The sequence below is a fragment of the Eucyclogobius newberryi genome, unplaced genomic scaffold (assembly GCF_026437365.1).
Source record: "Eucyclogobius newberryi isolate DKJ021-1_F unplaced genomic scaffold, fEucNew1.0.hap1 SCAF_6, whole genome shotgun sequence".
Lineage (NCBI taxonomy): Eukaryota > Metazoa > Chordata > Actinopteri > Gobiiformes > Gobiidae > Eucyclogobius > Eucyclogobius newberryi.
In genome coordinates this window covers 7,732,261-7,752,646 of record NW_027316278.1, presented here as the reverse complement: position 1 = coordinate 7,752,646, position 20,386 = coordinate 7,732,261, and the positions used below count along the sequence as shown (strand labels likewise).

General features: G+C 42.2%; 2 protein-coding genes across 2 annotated transcripts in view; one reads left to right on the top strand and one right to left on the bottom strand.

The window, feature by feature from the left end:
* rmi1 (RMI1, RecQ mediated genome instability 1, homolog (S. cerevisiae)) overlaps window positions 1-20,386 on the top strand; it is a 128,015-nt gene that overhangs the window by 5,732 nt on the left and 101,897 nt on the right. The window lies entirely within an intron of this gene.
* Window positions 4,784-19,663, bottom strand: LOC140346851 (IgGFc-binding protein-like). The gene is made up of 5 exons (XM_072433066.1): window positions 19,513-19,663; window positions 10,685-10,732; window positions 6,189-7,418; window positions 5,138-5,598; window positions 4,784-5,068 (listed from the first exon to the last, which is right to left on the bottom strand). The coding sequence occupies exons 1-5, from the start codon at window positions 19,661-19,663 to the stop codon at window positions 4,784-4,786; spliced, it is 2,175 nt and encodes a 724-aa protein (XP_072289167.1).

The following is a 20,386-nucleotide window of genomic DNA, read 5'->3' as shown; positions in this document are numbered from 1 at the left end:
GTATATTTTTTTTGTGGTTCGCTGGGGGCCCCTGGGCGCCTCGGCCTATGAACCAGTGCTGTAGGTCATTCATACTTCATTTGACACCTGTCAAAAGTAAAAGGATTAAACCATAAAATTAATCTTTTGACCAGATTTCTCCATCTGTTCCAGAGTCTCCCAATCTTGAATCCCAACCAGCTGATTGATGAGTGGAATAAAAAGATATCAAGATTTGTATGTGAAGACAAAAGCCACGTATCTGGTTCAAAACTCTAACACTATCAAAAGGAAAAGGAGGCTGGTGTTTGACTTGACTGAAAAATTAAAACATGGAAAGATACTGAGAGTAATGTTGTGCCGGGGATTCCTGTGCAGGCTTTACTGGCAGATCAAAGAAGGTTGAGCCATTTGGAGGAAGTTAAGGGTAAAATCTGTGCTTACAACATGGAAATAACTAATCAAAACACATAACCTAAACAAAGATGCTAAAATTATAAATTGGATGGCTTATAACTGCAGGGTAATTATATTTGTTTCTTGCTCACACATTTGTTCCAAGATGTAATGTATATCTGGGACTAGCCATTACATTGGACAAGACGTGTAGCATTTTTGGTAGTTAATGTTCATATTTATATTTAAAAGGGCACCATCTGAATCTTGTTCAGCAAAACATTAACATCTACTCAGTCTCATTCTCTGAAGGGGAGTACACAATTCATTGACCGACAATCATAATTCTATAAAAATCAATACAAAGGCTCTATAAAAATTTTATAGAGCCTTTTAAAGCCTTAATGATTTTGTGTGGTTTGATAAACAAAGATATAAAATCAATTAATTGACACGTTCGGTTACACAGGCTGTGCCTGGGCTCAACTTAGTTAAAAGAAATGCTGGTATTAAGAATTAGGTTTTGGGGAATAATTCAAGGGAACCTGTCTTTAAATGCCACTCTGTAAATATCAGCCACTCTCAGGTCTCACGTGTCCAAGGAGGATGTGGAGCGAGGCCTCCCACGTCTTTGCGTTCTCAGAGTCCTTTGCGTCCTTGGAGCTGTCGGGCGCTGATGCTTGAGCAGGTTTAGCATTCGTAGAGTTTGATGAGTCCCGGGTTCGTTGAATTGTGCATTTCTCGATGAAGATGTTCGGGTTGTTTGGTGAAAGCCAGGTTTGGAAGACAATGCAGCCTCCCTGGTGGGGGAGGGGCCCCTGCGGGGGTCCCCGACCCGGTGTGTCGTCCTGGCAGGTCACGATGGAAGAAGAGAGAGGGAGCAGAGCTGAGTCTGCTCTTTTATTGACCTGGGAGGAGTGGCCTAGTGGGAGTGGCTTTAACTCTTGGTCAAACTTATTCTCAGTTTGGGCAAATTTAACTCAAACCAGCAAAAATGACATGTGACCATAATAAAATACACAACATTGTCAACAAACACACATCAATAGCAGGTAATGAGAAAGTACATTAAGTATGACATGAACACACTTCAAACCAGTTCTTATGGCAAACTAAACTAAAACATGATTTAGTCACAAGTTTAGATCACACAGTCAGCATCAAGTTGGTTTAGATGTGAAATATAGTCATTAAGAAACGTAGTCCTGAGGAATGTCTCTTATCAGATTCAGTGGGAAGGGCTCCGGTGAGGACAGTGTCCTCTCCGTGGAGGGTCATTCCTTTACACCCAACACTATGCTTTGATTTCTGCAACAGTGTGTTGAGCTGTGAAAAGATGTTGTCTTTCAATCGTCTTTTTGGGACATATGGGTCCCCTACATAACCAAGGTTTTGCACCTAATAACACAGATTTGAGATTTAAAGTCTGGACAACAAAAGGTATAAACGTTTTCACCAGATTATAAACATAAAGTGAGTTAGTACCAGCCATCAGAATGCAACAGCACCGATAAATGTGTTAGGCCTACTTAACATCTAAATATTTAAACATTTTTCCCATCAATCAAAGCAAAAGGCCCAATGAAGGAATCTTTTTTCCTTCTTTTCTGACTTTGTTCTCAAGGGACAAAAGCTTCTCTCTTGCATCTCAGAAAAACTTGCACCCTTTTATTTCCAAACAGCATCTCTTATGCGACAAAGAGCAAAGAGGAGGATAATAACCCGATCAGATCCATCGTGCTTTTGATCCAAGACGTGCAATGTCCCCGCCTTCTTCAGAATATGTCAGTGTAGTCCCTCTTTCGTCCAGGAATGTTCCATTGTAGAAAAAGATTCAGTTGTAGTCATCTAGTCTTTTTTTTTTTTTTTAATGATATGTTTCGACACTCATCTGAGTCATTCTCAATCTGCAAATCAAGATCGGGAACACAGATATTTATCCTACTCTGGGTAGGCCCTGCCCACCGGACGGGACTCCCTGATAAAAGGTGTTGTTGCTTTCACCAGAAACTAAACCTCTTTGTTTTCTATCAAACTAGCCTCTTTGTTTACTATCAGTCCTTTAATGGACCATCAGCCTCCTATTGTATCTGGCTCACTCTCTCTCCTCCCTGTGTAACTGATTAGCATCTGAATGCCCTGGGTGTCTACCTCTCCAGGGATTCAAAATTCCATTATAAACTGGGCCGCTAAAAAATGCTATAAAGTCGGCAGCTCTATTTTAACTAAAGGCCGTGGCTGCAGAGCCGCGGCGCAGTCAAATGGCCCAGCAGTTTCAGGAACCGCGGCACTGCAATATAACCTCATGGCTAACCCTAACCCTAACCTTAACCCTAACCTTAACCTTAACCTTAAAGGTGCCATAACGTGCTTTTTTTCACGTTTCGTAGTCTATCCTAAGTGTATAATTGATAATAATAAGGGTTGTGCAACACCCTTAACATAATAGTTAAGAAATATCACCCAGACCTTGGACCCCCTCACCAACCCGGAAATGCAAACGGCTTGGTTTGATATTCGCCCCCACCCTTGCGAAGAGCGATCTGGCTCCCCCGCCCAACCCGTGACGTAATCTCAGAGCGCGTGTGTGCCCCGCCCACCCGTGACGTAGTCTCAGAGCGCGTGTGTGCCCCGCCCACCTGTGACGTAGTGTGTGCCCCTCCGCGATGCGCCGCTCTGCGCGACTGAGTGAGAAAGAGTCTAATTTGAGACTGAATAAAAACTGGTGTTGATTCTACAGCGTGCGCAGAACAGATATATCTATAGATCTATATATATATAAAAGTCTTATGTCCATCGCGCTCTTATTTCCTGTTTTTTCGGTATCGGATAGAACTTTTCTCCGTTTATTTTCCCGGTTGCTGCATCAACTGCCACATAAAACTTCACCATTGTGATAATAGTAAAGAGTGTGATATCATTAATGAAGTTTTGGGCCTCTTTGAGCCGTGTTTGGTCGTAAATCGAAGCAGAAAAACTCCGGGGCTTGTAGGGAGACACGAGCCTGCAGCAGCACGGAGCCGGGGGAAGGGGGCGACAGGCGGGAGGCGGGAGGGGAGGGGGGGTGGAGAGGGGGGATGGTGACACGTGCTTGCCCTTATGACGCGGTCTTGCCCCACTGCCCGTCAGTTTGGAGATTCGAGGAAAGGAGATAGTCTGTAGTATAGCTAAAAACTGCGGGAATCAATCAAAAAAAACACTCTGGGTACATATATGAAGCACAAATAGCAATGTAAGAAGGTTAAAAGCTCTGAAAAGTCGATTTTGCATGTTATGGGACCTTTGAGATAGGATAATCCTTTATTGTCCCACATGGGGAAATTTCATTGGTGCAACGCAGGAAGATCCAGAGGAAAAAAACAGATCACTTATAGGAAGTCTGAAAAACACTTTCAGTAGAAGATCTCCTATAAACAAAAACTCCCATAGACAAATAAATAAATACACAAATACATAAATACCATTGCATGTGATCACGACAGTAATTGCACATGAATATGTGTCACGACAGCACATAGATTGCACATGAATTTCACAGTAATTGCACATGAATCACAACAGTAATTGCACATATGACGGAATTGCGTGTCAGTATTAGGTTAGGTTAGTATTGCGAGTGTTCAGGACTAACAGTGTTTGTTATAAAGTCTGACAGCAGCAGGAAGGAAAGACCTACGAAACCTCTCCCTCACACAGCGAGGGTGGATCAGTCTCTCACTGGAGCTGCTCTCCAGAGCGGACAGAGTGTCGGCGCGGTCAAATAGCGCAGCAGTTTCAGGAGCTGCGGCACAAAATAACATGGCAGTTTTGGCCACGCGCCGCGGCTCTGTAGACACTCCCTTAACTAAAACAGTAGGATTATGTCATATGGTGGCGCCCAGACAGGCTTCTGGAATAAGGTGAATATATCTTTATGCTAATTCCACAAAAGTAGGTATTGCAAAATGGTCAGACGATGCCACTTAAAACTATTCCTATTGGCCAATCGTGATGGCTGTTAACCAATAAAAAGCGCTTCTGTGTTGTCAGTCATTCTCTGATCAGCACACTTTCTGGGTCCCTGGGTGTTATTCCACATCCTCCACATCCAGGTAAAATCCCGGTGGCGTTATTGGTTATTTTGTTTTATTTAATTTACTCTAAAGTCAATATTGAAAATCATATTACAACACCCAAACCGTCTCTGCTACATAGGCATGCATATTGAGTTACAAGTAAAGAGGACATCCTTCAAAGAAGTATAAGATCAGAAAACATCTTGTGTAAAGGGGCCTCTAAAGTGTAAAGACATGATAGGTAAGATATACAGAGCAAGACTAATGAAAACACAGATGTGGGTCCTGTCTATATGACCTGAGAAGCTTTGCCTTAAAGGGAGACAAACGCTCTCATAGGTAAAAATATACTTTCAATCCACGACCACGACCCATGCCTCTCCAAACGTATCGGCGTTATCGTTCTGTGTGCCATCTGGGAGCTTGAACTCATCTTTGGGGTTCTTGTTGTAGTTGCCACAAAGGCCACACATCTTTCCCTCGTAAGTGGATGGCACATTGACTTCAACATGAAAGACCGTGTCATACAGCACTGTCAAACCAAAGTCGGTTGCAACAATAATGTTGCGGCCTTCTTGAGTGACGTTTATGCGACCATCATGAAGGGACAGGGGAAGGTTGAAACCTGTGTCATTCACCTGCACAAAATAACCACAAACATTATGTATTAAGTATATATGTTTTAAACAGAAAAAAGTTGAACTTACAATGACTTTCTTGGATCCTTGTTGAATAAAGATATTAAAACCGTAGACAGCCACTCCAACAGACCTTGTCACAGCAAGATTTCCATTTCGAAACCTCCCATTCCCCTGTCTTACAGTGAATGGCGTCAGCTGGTCTTCGACATCATCACAAACCTTGGTCAGAACATAAACGTGGATCCCCTGGAACTCAAATTTGTGTCCATCAAAGGAGGTATAATGTGGGTCACCAGAAGCCACACACTTGGCCCCGGGGTGGCAGCCTTTCACACCGTTCACGAACGTACACGTTTCACCAGAAGGGCACTTGGCTTTTTGACATGAAACTTCTCCCTTCTCTCCACAGGTGCACTTCTCCACACACTTTGGATAGAAGATCTCTCCTCTTCTGTAAACATGTCCATTGTGGGAGCAGCCACAGGCTTCACTAGGCAGGCACACATTCCCATTCCCATTCAGAGGGCCTAGAAATGTGCAAAGAATGAAATAAAAATATCAACTTAGGTTTTTTGCAAACCACAATTAAGTTATTTTCAAATTGTGTATAATTTGTGATACAATTATATTTTCTTGAAAGTTAGTTCATGGTATCAATAAAACAATATTGATTCTAAAACAATAGTGATTACATACCACATTTTTATTTTTTAAATGTTTTGAAACTTTAGGGTGCATTCACAATACACTTTTGATTCAAATCAGGATTTGTTAGTCTGGCTGATTCGGTTCGTCTGGGTAATTGTGAACGCGCAATCGAACTCTGGTGCAGATGGAAAGGTCGGTCTCAGTTCGACTAAATTGAACTCTGGTGCGATTGGTCTGAATTGTAAATGTGAACCGGACCAGCTCAGAGGAAGATACAATGTTCTCAATCAAACTGAATCTGCTCCAATCTGTTTAGTAAATGCAGTCTTAAATTTGGTGTTCATAAATGAGTCTATGTGTGAGTGAGTTACATGTAAACTTCAACTGTCAAGACACAATGGTGGGACTGAATGTGTGAGTCAAAATAGTCACCTTGGATAAAATAAACTCCATTCAGGGAATAATTTACCTGGTTTAATGCATTGTCCTTGTGAACCATATCCGTCCTTTTCGAAAAACCCGATGTCGTACAGACCAAACGAGGGGCCGCTGCTTGAAACTGTGGGGCCGGAACCGTCTCCAGTTACGTTATAGGATATCTGCGCCCATGAATAATCTGTTCCTTCAACTCCTTTCCACTGAACATTTCTGGGCCCCTTTCCATCAAGTTTGATGTCTAACATTTCATTTGTTTTTGCCACAATCAAAGCCTGGTTATCAAACCCGTTTAGACCCTGGAGTCCATATACAGAACAGAAGAGATTTGTGGGTAAAATGTTGATCAAAAATGAGTCAAACATTTGGTGATTGCTGGTAAAAACACCATTGAACATCAGGAGGACTTGGATGGCATGGTCAGCTTCAATGGCCAGTGTTGTGGGGAATTTGTATGTGATTTCCTTTGAATCTCCTTTATTCATTCTAAAAATATTTTTCCCTTTGTCATTTTGGACAGTGACACGAGTACTCTGTGATGCCTGGATATAGACACTGTCAAACTGAGTCTGGATGCTCAGGGGGGGTACAATGTAGTGTGCACCCCATTTGCTAACTGGCAGCAGCTGCTCATAGAGGTGGTTACATCTGCTGAAGCGAGAGATACAAGTGTGACCTGAGAAAACGGCGACTGGTTTTGTGGAGGTAATTTGTGTGCCAGAGAGATCGACCTCACCCTGAAGCTGTACACTTTCAAAAGGCTGAAGATCTATCTGTATTTTGCTGCCTGTTTGGTACTCAACCTCCTGGAATTTAACAGGGGCAATCGGACTGATTTCTACTCTGTTGGGCTCCTTCCCGTTCGTCACTGCAAACTCTGTATACTTGGCATTAGGAGGAGTAAAAATGAAATATTCACTTCCCCATTGAGTAGAAGGCAAAATTACAGAGCTATCAGTAGTATAGTCCTTGTGGTTGAAGGAAGATACAGTGACTGGTGCAGAAGCTTCAATACGGACTGTGTTGGAGGACTTTTTAGTGCCGGACAGCTCTACTGCACTGGGCAGGACGATGGTGACCCCCTTTCCAACCTTTATGTCCCTCACTTCCCGGAACTTTAAAGAGGGCACTTCCACGTTGACTTTGGTGTCAGTGTCAACAGCAATGATGCGCAGTTGGAAGCTCGGGGTGTCATAGTTCGGTCTGTAATTCTGCAAAAACGTGAGGGCAAACTCCTTCCCTGCCCAGGTAAACTGACATGGGCCTAAAAGAAACAAAAAGCAAATATAATCCCATTATAATGAAGAGTTGTTTATGGGGGGAAAAAAACATTACATTGTTCATCTTACATTCTTCATTGGCATTGGAACGAGATCCCTCTCCAATAGAAGAAGAACCTAAAAGAAAAAAAAACATTCAACTCAAACTTTTAAACTTTTGTTAGGCATTATAACAGTGTAATACATTTTGCACATAAATATTTGCACATTTAATTTGATTTAATTTAAATTAATTATTATAATAATTTATTTGTAATATTTGTATCTGCTGCAGTATCCACTGAGCTGAAAGTTGGGGGAGTAACCGGAGCACGCATGGATGAAGTCGAGCAGCGTGTTTCAGACAATATGGACTATCTGCAGACAGGAAGGGCCGAGATGGAGATGCTACGGGCCAGGGTGACGACACTGGAGTCAAAGAACAACTATAGGAAAAATTTGCAGTCCACATCACGTCGTCCTAATCTGAGGTTGTGGACGTAGAAGAAGGAGACAAAGGAAAGGATACAGAAAGCTTTTTGGAGAAGATTATTCCTAAGCTCCATGAAGGCTCAGGAGTTGAAGTCCCTCCCATCACAATCGAAAGAGCACATCACCTGGGCAAACCAAGACCAGTAGCTGATAAACCACAAGGCCTGATAATGAGGTTTCTAAACGATCGTGTAAAGAACGTGTCTTGAAGGCTGCAAGTGTTAAAGGAGACCTCCAGTACAAAAGCAAGTGTGTCCTTCTTTGCTCCAGATATTCCATACGAGGTCTGACAACAAAGGCAAAGGTTCAAGGAAGAGAAAACTGAGACATGGGTTCTCTTTCCCTGCGACTCTGACTTTTGAAGGTAAGAAACACGTGCTCAGAAAACCAGGAGAAGCAGAGGTGCTTTTAAGGATTATGCAAAACACAGAGAACTGAGCAGTACGAAAGATGGTGCCACCAACATGGGATATGTGAATTAGAGTTGTGATCACATGGTGATACATTTCTGCTAATTTGAATCAGAATCAGAATAAGATTTATTGACATTTGTCAATTGGGGTGCAGGTTGGGGTGCACGGTGGCAAAGATGGTTAGTGTTCATTTGTCAATGAACAAAATAGCATAGGAACTTGTCCTGGTGATTCGGTGCAACACAAACAAGAAAACATTGAACAATGAATACAAAACGGCATGATATGTTCTTATCTTATCTTATCTTAATAAAATATAGAGTATAAAGTTATGTAGTGCAATAGGAAGTGGTGATATGTACATAATAAAATATAAAGTTATGTAGTGCAGTGAGTGCAAGGTGCGTAGTGTTCACGTGTTCAACGGCAGAGGGAAAGAAACTGTTCTTGTGACGGGAGGTTCTGGTCCGGATGGACCATAGCCTCCTGCCTGAGGGGAGTGGCCTCCTGCCTGAGGGGAGTGGCCTCCTGCCTGAGGGGAGTGGCCTCCTGCCTGAGGGGAGTGGCCTCCTGCCTGAGGGGAGTTGCTCAAATAGTCCGTGTCCAGGGTGAGATGAGGGTGATCCGACCTGCTCGTCCGATCACCTTCTCAGCAGAGCGCATAATGCACTGTAGTCTCCGTTTGTCCCTGGCTGTGGCTCCGGCGTACAACTCGGTGATGGAGGAGGTGAGGATGGACTCAGTGATGGCCGTGTAGAACTGCACCATCATCTTTGCTGTCAGCTTTGCTTTCCTCAGCTGTTAGTTAGAGTTATGGTGTACATTAACCTGGAGCGCCCTCTTGTGGCTCTATTGATTTGTTGTCACACTGTCACTACTTGACACAGAATCACATTCACTCATTTAAACTTAATTTATCACCAAGAAGTGACAAGACAGAAAGCAGAGACCACCTTACATTTACTTACACTATTTTAAGATAGAGACAATTATATTTTAAGATGCTTTTTGAGGCTAAAGTGGAATGGGAAAAATCTCTTTGCCTTTACTGTGGTTTTTTCCTTCTCCGTTTGGCACAGCTCGTGGCATAGACCCTTTGCACACAAGCACTTATATGGATATAAGTGCAACTTTACTCAATTTATGGACAAATAGACTTTTGTAGGTCGTGCATAACGGTGCCTGGAGCCACACCCACCACATATATCGCACTCATTCACAAAGTTCAACTTCAGTCAAAACTGGAACATATGATTAAGTCACGTGGAGGTACATGATGTGAAGGTTTAAAATTCATGAGAACAGTGGTGTTATCTGTTTATCTTTTGTCCTACATTTTTCGATTAATGAACACAAACCACGACAAGAATGTTTTTGATCAGTGTCCATTCCACGAGCTGTGCCATCAGAGCAGTGGAAAGGCACGGCAAGCCAAGCAGAGCGCAGTCGGTCTAGTTGTGTTCGGTTTCTACAAACCCACACCCAGAGCCTCTCTCCTGTCAGTGGGGTTGGCTCCACGCAGTACCGGGGGCTCTGCCTGGAGAAGTGGACACGACTTTCTGCAGCACCGTGCAGTGACACCTTCATACTTAGCTGACAAGACACAAACCCATAGTTTGATTAGTCTATGTAGAAGATAATTAGATTATCGCCGTTCCACTTTAGCCTCCAAAACCATCTTCTTGCAGGTCATTCTGCTGCGGCCATTATCCTAAAATAGTGTAAGTAAATGTAGTGTCTATGCTTTCTGTCTCGTCGCTTCTTGATGATAAGTGAAGTTTAAATGTGAGACTGAGATGGTTCTATGTCACGCTCCAGGATAAAATACACCATAACTATTTCAGCCAAGTTTTGAACCAAACGTTCATAAATATATTAGTATCTATACAGATATAAACCACATACTCAAACATGTTGCACCAAATTAAAAAAAAAAACAGCAACTGTATTTTAACAAAGTGAATTTTAAAATATTGTATTTTCATACACTGGAATTTAAACACTGTATTTGAACAAAGTTAATATAAAAACATATTTTTTTACACTGAATTTTAAGACATTGTATTTTTATAAACTGAAATTCACAGTTCAAACTGAATATTAAAGCATTGCATTATTTCCCACTGATTTTTAAATATTGTATTTTTTATATACTGATTTTGTTTTACATCATATTCATATTCAAGTAATAATTTTGCTTGATTGGATGATAAAAAAAATATGTTCACATAATTCAATTTCAAAAATTCAATTGCATAAAGTCAGTGTAAAATAAAGGTTTTGGTAATAAAAACACAAAATAACCATATTCAAATTACCAAATTATTATTAATAAAGATCAACATTTTTTAACACAATTAACTTACAGCTGAGGAAAAGCAGTGCAGCAGACAGCAGCAACAGAGAACCCATGGCTGAAAGACAATACATATATAAGGAGTTAGTATTATTGAATTTAAATGATCAAATGGCATTTATTGAGCTCTTCTTACCTGTTAAGATGCACACGATTGAGAAAATGAATATACATCGGTATATGTAAGATACTGCCACAAAAGGTGTGACCAATCACAGTATGAGTTAGGTTGGACACACCCATTTCCTCCATCACAAATGAGGGCTGAACTTGAGAACGAAAAGCAGCTTTTTCTGTGCGTTTACAAAGGAATAAAGACCATACCGTTAATAACACACCCAGTCACTCTCACGACACCATGTTGGGATTCAGAGCTCAAAGTTTATTTGTAATGGACACAATATATATGCAGTTATATTTAACATATGTATATTCCCATAAGACTTGGTTTGAGATAAATAAATACACAAGAAAAAAATTCCAATTTTAACATATTTATATTTTAGAGAATATCTTATCGTGTTATGCCAGGTCACACAAAATGTTGGAATTTAGCTTATATTGGTTGAGGCAAAACTGTACTGGCAAAAAAATAAACTGTTCAAAGTTGCACAATACTGAGATGTTGGAATATTTGAAAAATAAAAAGGGCTTAAGCGCTCGGGTAAATTAGGGATTTTTCTGCATTTTCCTAAATCCCTCAAGTGCCTGAGTCGTTTTTAGCTTTTCAATGATTCTGATCCCAAATCTGAAGAGTACCTGGGCACAACATGTTTGAAAACACTCGTTTTCCAGTAGCTTTTAGCTTTTGTGAACATGTTGAATTATTATATATAATTCTCATTCTTATCGTGCGTTGCACATGTGCCAATCCTAATTCAAATAAAATGTTTTGTACGCTTGTTCAATGGGACGGTTAGAGCAGAGATGATCAAAGTAAAACTTAAGATGTCTGTCACATAGGAATAACAAATGTGTCAGCACAAGGTATGAAATTATCTTGACTAGAATAAAGTAAATACTGCTCACCCTGTTTAAGTTTGCATTAGCTTTTGTGTCCTTTAATTAATGTGTTTGTTTTAATATCAAGTCTGTGTGTTCAATTGGGCAGAAACTTTTGGGTGGTGCATTTGCAAGTCAAGATACTGAATTGCTGATTTAGCTTAGGTGTGTCCATGGAATTTATAATTAAACATCAAACGCATCAACATCATCATATCAATTAAAAAGGCGGATTTTTGTCCAACTGTCTCTAAAGACAACTCTCCAAATTAAAACCATACTTGTTTTTTAAGTATGTGGATTAAACAGTATACAAAAACTGGGTCTCTGTGTAAAGGTAACATTCTCTATTTTTACCCTCAACAGTCAGAACTACTCTAAGTCTGACTGAACAAAAGTTATACATCTTGGAACATCCACAAAAAAGGGTTTTCTTTATCCTCGCCTACGTTTTTTGTTAACAATGAGGGTGTTTATGGCGGCTGTTTGCATGTGAGGCCTGAAATACACTATATATCATTACAAAAATCAGTTGGTCACTTAAGTTTCAAATGTGAGATTATTATCTGTAGAAACAAGTATTTCACCACACTTTTTGTAATACTTTATCCAGGGGTTGGATAAAAAGACCATTCCCTTGTCCAAATCAATCCAAATTCGACACATTTAGAAAACATTTGATCACTTTTGACTTCTTCAACCTACATACATCAATGAGGGCTCTATTGAAAGTTTACAACTAGGGGAATCTATTTCTTCATACAGAAACACTATATTATGTTATTGAAATTCATATTCCATAAATAAAAACAATTTTTCACAATAGAAACGGATAAAAACAAGTGTTATGTGAGCACGTTTTGCGCACAGAACCATCTCTTTATGACGCATGGCTCTAAAATGGAACTTTTTGGAGAAACCCCATACATATGACACATTCCTGTGCTTGTCTACCCATTGGCTGTTTGTCTGTAGCGTCAAACACAGTCTGTAATCTAACTGGTTGGTTTAGCAAGGGTGGGACTTGTGCGTAATTTGCATCTCTATGTGACACTTCATTGGTTTTACTGGACCGTAGAACTGCCAAAAACCGTCCTGATCTGCAATTTTGGTCTCAATCAAAAGCTAACACTTCCTGTTAGCCTTTGTAGCAAGGACGTTGCGGTGAAAATTCTATTGTCTTTGATATGGGCAAAAGAAAAAGAAAAAAACAGTTGACGGAAACTTTTTTTCTGCAACATGGAGGCCTTCATGGATCTAACATATGTATTGGACCTAATTGTTTTACTGGATTTCATTTGTTGGACCATTACGAACGGATAGAGACCAATCTTGTGGGGAAATATTGAAGTTTGACGTGTACAGAGCCTTCAAGGTAAGGAAAGTCGAAACTTTTACTTTGCTTTTCTGTACAAAGACCGTGTGTGTTCGGGCTGTGATTGTTGCACGTGAAAATGGATTACATATTCAAAAAGGCGAGACTTCTGTATCTTGTCTTTCCGTTCCAGGGTCTTGGGAAATAGAATCTCTTAACATATTCTGAAAATGTAGCACACCAGCATGCTTACCTGAAGTTTCCTCAAACAGAGATCCTATATTTATTTTGCATTTCGACTTTGAATGTCGGAATTTTACACTACGAGTGTGAAGCGTCAGACCCAGTTCCGACCAATCAGCGGTAAGGATAATGATTTTATTTCCGGTCTTTTTGTAAACAAAGATGGCGGCGCCCTGTCGAACGCGGCAGCACGCATCGCCGAATCCAGAGGAACATCCTGCGTGCTGTTTGCATATTGTAGATAATTGTGACGAAAATACCCGCGTTATGACTCAAACACGATGGGACACATTCAGGACGATCGCAAAAGAGTGGATCTCGCTGAAAAGGAGAGAAAACAACGCCGTGTTGCACATCGTACACATGTTGGACAGTGAGTGTCCTCTGCTCTCATCCCTCCTGCTACAAAAGTTTTACTGACAAAAGACAGCTGTTCTATGCCAAGCAGAGACTGAAGAAACAGATCATACTGGTGAGTAAACCTCAATTTATATATGCTACACTACTCGTTTTATTTAAAAGAACAGACGTTCGTTTTTTAAAAATAATAGACGTGTGTAGTCGTAGTGGCATTCTTGTCTAACAAAATGTATAGGAAATAATAAGTTAAAATGCATTTATATGACTAACGGTAGCTATGTTATCTTATAGGCCGAGGGAAAATATTGGGGACATGTCATCATGTTCATTTTCAATAATGATGATGATACGATATCAAAATAAAAATGCAAACTTGCATGCAAAAAGTGCATGAATAGTAAGCTATATCAATATTGTTTCCAGAGAGTGCTGCTGCAGGACCGTCCCCTGAGAGATTGCGTTCGAAATTCAGGCATAATCAGCAATTCTTCCTGAAGTCTGTCTGAAAAAGGAAGGCTTTACAATGGTCAAGCGGACGAGAGTGAAGGAGAAATTGTCCAAAGCAGAGACAGAAAATTGTGGTAAGTCTGTATTTTTGTGTAATTAAATCTTGGAATATCTCGAATGTTTCAGTCTCATATTCCAATGTTTGTAGATATGTTTATTTTCCTCCCTTGTCACTCAAAATAATTATAAATTCTAGCAAAAGTAGATCAAAACTTGTGATGTTTTTGTAAGTGAGGCAGTCACATTAAGGCCTACAGCATACTTAAAAACATTTCGATTGATCTGACTAGTAGTGGTAGTCCAGACCCCTATGTCTCTACTAGCCCTACATGGGATTATTTATACATTGTACTTGTGTTAAACATGGGATTATTTATACATTGTACTTGTATTAATAGTGGGCCTATATATGTGGGTCCTTATAGAATTTGAATGCCTTTTTTCCGGACGACTAGGGGAGGCAGCAGAGCTGAAGCACAATGAGACAATTTGGATGCAGATACGGGGGAAAGATTGTGTAGCAGTGGAGGCCAGATATCACTACAGCTGCTACAAAGCATTTACTAGATTCCTTTCTAAGAATCAGTCTGAAACAGGAAGGCATGTATTCATGAGACATGTATATCCCCCAAATATTTTGTTCACAGAATGTGAACACCTGATAGAATTACTTTGCTGAGGGAATTGTTCAGGAATATTCAAATTTAATCAAGCCACTGAATCTTGATGTTTTTATCCAAGGCTCTCATTTTCCTTAGATATTGCTTTAATTATTGACTAATGTTATTTACTTGTAAAGTAATCGTCATTCTATGATGCATTTTACAGAGTCAGAAAGCCATTTGACGTCTCATACAAGATATTCTGTGATACTGTCATTATCAAGAGGATTTTGGACAACCAAGAAGTTCTTCTAAAGTCTTCTAAAGACCTTCCAGAAAATTGTGCAGAAGCTCGAGTCATTGGATGCCTCCAATTACAGGTACACATCATTTTGTTTAGAGAATTATTGAATATAACTAGTAGTAAAGAAATATTTTTGCTATTGAATTGATTTAGATTTTCGGCTCAGGAAAAAGTCTTTTTCAAAGAGCCTCAATTTTAAGATTTTATTTTGGACTGAATAATGAACTTGTAGCTCCATGAAAAATGTTCCTAATCCAAAACACATTGGAGCATCATCAATGCAGTTCTGTAGGAATGGGCCTGGACCTGGGAATTATCTGAAGTCAAAATGTTTTTTTCTTTGAAATCTCATTCACCAGCATTCCACAGAATTATTGTACATCACACTTACCGTTACTTTTTAATGACAGGAATGACCAGCTCAAGTCAAAGATTCAAGCGGCTTATCCTCAGATCACCTTTCATCGGCCAACTATGAGGAATAAGAGTGAACTTGTGTATGTTGAAACACTTTCAACTGGGACTGTTTTTAGATGATTTAGACTCTGCATCAGAAAGTGACTTAGGATCTTCAGGAACAGACAATGTCACTTCAGGACTAGACAAGGAGATACCTCCTCCACACACTGTCCTCTGCTGTTAAACAAAAGCCAGGTGTTCAGTGGGCGTGGCCTCCTACTTCTGAGGAGTTTAATGTCACCAATATGTGCCTCAAGAACTTATTAACCTCCTTGCCTGGATAGTGGGTGCATCAGAAGATCCTACTTTGGGCGAATTACAAGAAGTGTCAGGCCAGATTGAACTCAAGCTTCTGTCCATCTGCAGAGATATAGTCTATCTTGCTTCTGATGGTTATAAACAAACACCAAAATCACTGGCCCTTGGACTAACAGTTCGACATCTCACAGGTGCATCTCATGTACTGAAGATACTGAATAATCTTGGTCACATTGCATCATTTGACACTATCATGAACTTTGAAAGTAGTCTGGCCCAACTGCAGGTACAACAGGAAAATGTCATTCCTAAGGGCTTCAGTCCTGAAGTTCCCACTGTCTTCATCTCGGATAACATTGATTTTGCAGAGAAAACCATCTCCTAGATCACAATTTGTCCAGATACAGTTTTTATTTGATAGTATGATGGTTATGCATAGTTAAACTATTTTCTGCTAGTAGCCTATTGTGGCGCTCGTGATATTAACTGTTTGATTATTGAATTTGTGTACATTGGGATATTTTTTACTATTAAAGAATTTGGAACTTATTATAAACAATTTATTAGTATCAGTCAAGGGGCCTAATGAAGTCGAATCTGAAATGTAGTATGTGAAAAATTGGTGAGTCAAAAAGCCCATGGTGAGTAGGGCTGGGTATTGCCAAGACCCTTGCGATACGATACATATCCCGATACAATATGTATCCCGATACTTGTATATTCTGATACAATTCGCTCATTACGATATGTAGCTTGATACATTTTTGAAAAAAGGGTCTTAAAAATGTACCAAATGGGTAATGGTTTTACTCTGGATACAAAAATTTATGAAATTTCATGTTTATCCACAAAGCACTTATTTATAAATCCATTCTGCTCTAATAACTTCATACATCCAACCAACTGATCCAAATAGAAATATAAGGAACACATTCTAGTAAAGTATTGCATGTTTCTTGCCAAACAATTATCATGGTCTGAACCTGCTGCAGCAGCATCTTCTGCACAGATCAGCTTCTGATCAGGTCCACAGCTCCTCACCTCGACCGAGAGGAACACAGCACAAACAACATATTAAAATAACTATTCCACCTGGTTTGAAGCCTACGGGCCACAAAACTTCAAAAAAATAAATATATATATATTTAAAAAAACATTTTTTTATCGATACTGTGATTCTGTATTGATATGGAGTCCGTGACGACATCGCTGTATCAATATTTTGAACACAAACCTAATGATGAGCTTGTTTCAATATGAGATCATTTTGAAACTATGGCTTTTTTAACATATGACTAATTCAAGACTTCCACTCCCATCTACCTGATATTTCACATATCAAATATGAATTGTATTGTATTGTCTGTCTATGTGCCAAAAATGAAGAGTGTGACCCTTTAACTTTCTGAGATAAATTGAGTGAAAGATGCTATGAGAGGCTAATATTTGCATATTTTCGTACATTTCCCAACTTCAACAGACAATTTACTCACCAACTGCAAAGTTCCCACTTGAGGAACTTTTGGTGGAAGAAGTTTAACAATTTTACTTGATAGAAACCATAACAAAAAGTATTTCCCAGGACCCAGCGTACCACACGGTGATGGAGGAGGTGAGGATGGACTCTATGATGGCCGTGTAGAACTGCACCATCTTCTGCTGGGCCTTCTTGATGAGGGTGCTGATGGTGAGCTCCCACTAGAGGTCCTGGGTGATGGTAATGAAGAGAAAGCGGAGGGAGCCCACAGAGGTGATGGGGGAGTCTGTGATGGTGAGTCGTAGAAGGTCTTCAGGAGTGGCCCTGTCACTCCAAAGGACCTGAGTCTCCTCAGGAGGTAGAGCCGACTCTGGCTCTTCCTGTACAGTGCGTCTGTGTTATGAGTCCAGTCCAGTTTGCGGTTCAGATGAACACCCAGGCATCTGCGTAAGTCCACCACCATCTCCTTGGTCTTCCCCGCGTTGATGAGAAGGTGGTTCCGCTGACACCAGTCCACAAAGTCCTGCTCCAGTCCCCTGTACTGAGCATCATCGTCGTCCGTGATGAGTCCGATGATGGCAGAGTCGTCAGAGAACTTCTGCAGGACACAGCTGTCCATGTCGTGTCTGAAGTCTGCAGTGTAGAGGGTGAAGAGAAAGGGCGTGAGGACAGTGCCCTGGGGCGCCCCCACACTGCAGGTCCCCCACACTGCAGGTCCGAATGTCAGACACACAGTCCCAGGCTCTCACAAACTCATGTCGGTCTGTGAGGTAGTCCAGGATCCACTCTGCCAGGACGTACTCCACACCAGACGTCTCCAGTTTGTCCCTCAGGAGCAGCGGCTGGATGGTGTTGAAGGTGCTGGAGAGAAAACAGAATCCTCAAAGCACTGCCAGGCTTCTCCAGGTGAGAGAGAGAGAGCGGTGCAGCAGGGAGATGACGGCGTCCTCCACTCCGATGCCAGGCCGGTATGCAAACTACAGCGGATCCATGGCTGAGCTCACGGTGGAGCGGAGGTGGTCCAGGACCAGTCGCGACATCAGATGTGACTGAGAGCCACTGGCCTGAAGCTGTTCAGGTCTTTGGCGCGCAGTGTCTTGGGCACAGGTACCAGACAGGTCTTCCAGACCTGTGGTACTATCCTCAGCTTTAGGCTCATGTTGAAGACATGCTCCATAACTCCACACAGTTCATCTGCGCAGGACTTAAAGAGCCTGGGGCTGATGCCTTCCTTATTTTAATCCTCTTCAGCTCTCTCCTCACCTGTGCTGCTGTGACAGTCAGTGTTTGGCAGGGGGACTCTGTGCTGGGGGGATGGGTGAGTCCAGGTGGAGTTGTGAGCTGATCGGCCAAAGCAGAGGAGTGAAGAGGAACGGGTCATTCTCCACCTGAGGAAGTGAGAGCATGCATCTGTGCAGGGGGAGGGGGATTGATCAAATCTCAATAAAGCATGACGCTGCTGTCCCTGTACTTTCACTGAGTCTCACCAGTTCAGCTGTCTTGTTCTGGAGAGATCTCACGTTTCCCGTGACGATGGCGGAGAGAACAGAAGCATTTCTTCTTTTCCCGGATTTTGTGTCCTTCATGCCGTTCTCTGTGTGTCTTTGAAAGCACCTCCTTTAGAATCTCGTGGTGGGGAAAACCACCGCGCTCCGAAGCTGGGGGGGCTGGGGGCCAACGTACATTGAAGTAAAAAAAAAGCAATAATCCAATAAAATAAAGTTATTAAAATGGAGCCAACGCGGGTCATGATGGCCTTATAAAGGAATGTATAAAAGTTCCAGAGAGTATTTACACAAGTACAAATAATAGAGTAAAAATTAAGTTTATAAAAGAGGAAGAGCGTTGCAATGAGCAGCCACGTTGCCACAAAGGTAATTTAGGGACTTCTCCTGGCTTCCACCTTGGCACACAAGTGGGCCGCTTCAAAGCAGAGTTCAAATCCGTGTTTCTTGCCATTTCAAACACTGAAAGTTGCTGTTCAAATTTGCCTAAGGGATCATCTCAAAAATGGGTTGAAGCTGAAAAGATGAAATATTTTACCTTTTGAAGCTTCAATACATCGTTGTGGCAGTAATTGTTTTGAAATGCTCATGACTTTGCTTGTTGGGCGGGGAGAGCGGTGGGTGCGGGCATGTGCGGGCATGTGCGGGCATGTGCGGCATGTGCGGGCATGTGTGGCATGTGCGGGGAGCACGGCATGTGCGGGCATGTGCGGGCATGTGCGGGCATGTGCGGGGAGCACGGCATGTGCGGGCATGTGCGGGCATGTGCGGGGAGCACGGCGTGTGCGGGCATGTGCGGGGAGCACGGCGTGTGCGGGCATGTGCGGGGAGCACGGCGTGTGCGGGCATGTGCGGGGAGCACGGCGTGTGCGGGGAGCACGGCATGTGCGGGGAGCACGGCATGTGCGGGGAGCACGGCATGTGCGGGGAGCACGGCATGTGCGGGGAGCACGGCATGTGCGGGCATGTGCGGGGAGCACGGCATGTGCGGGCATGTGCGGGGAGCACGGCATGTGCGGGCATGTGCGGGGAGCACGGCATGTGCGGGCATGTGCGGCATGTGCGGGCATGTGCGGGGAGCACGGCATGTGCGGGGAGCACGGCATGTGCGGGGAGCACGGCATGTGCGGGGAGCACGGCATGTGCGGCATGTGCGGGCATGTGCGGGGAGCACGGCATGTGCGGGGAGCACGGCATGTGCGGCATGTGCGGGCATGTGCGGGGAGCACGGCATGTGCGGGGAGCACGGCATGTGCGGGCATAATGTATTGCGCAACCGCGTAATATGTCCCTACTGCAATCCGTACCGGTACTTCCGGAGTTCCCGCACGTGTTGAATAAAAACAAGTCTGAAGACACTCTCGCCTCGTATCTGGCTCGGCTAAACTTAAAACATACTATACAAGTATATTACATGGTGTCAGAAAACTGTCAAGTTCAGAAAGTACCTGCGTAGCCATGACGATGCAGTTTGACCATCCGAAAATAGACTGGGACGCAGCGGATCTATATCAAGAGTTCCAGAGGTTTCGGAGCCACGTTAGCTTCGTGTTCGACGGTCCTCTGTCTGCGCTGGAAGCCAAGCAGAAGGCAGGCTGGATCGGTACGTGGATTGGCGAACAAGGGAGAGAAGTCTACAAAACGCTCGAGTGGGCTGACGGCGAAAAAGATGACCCCGTC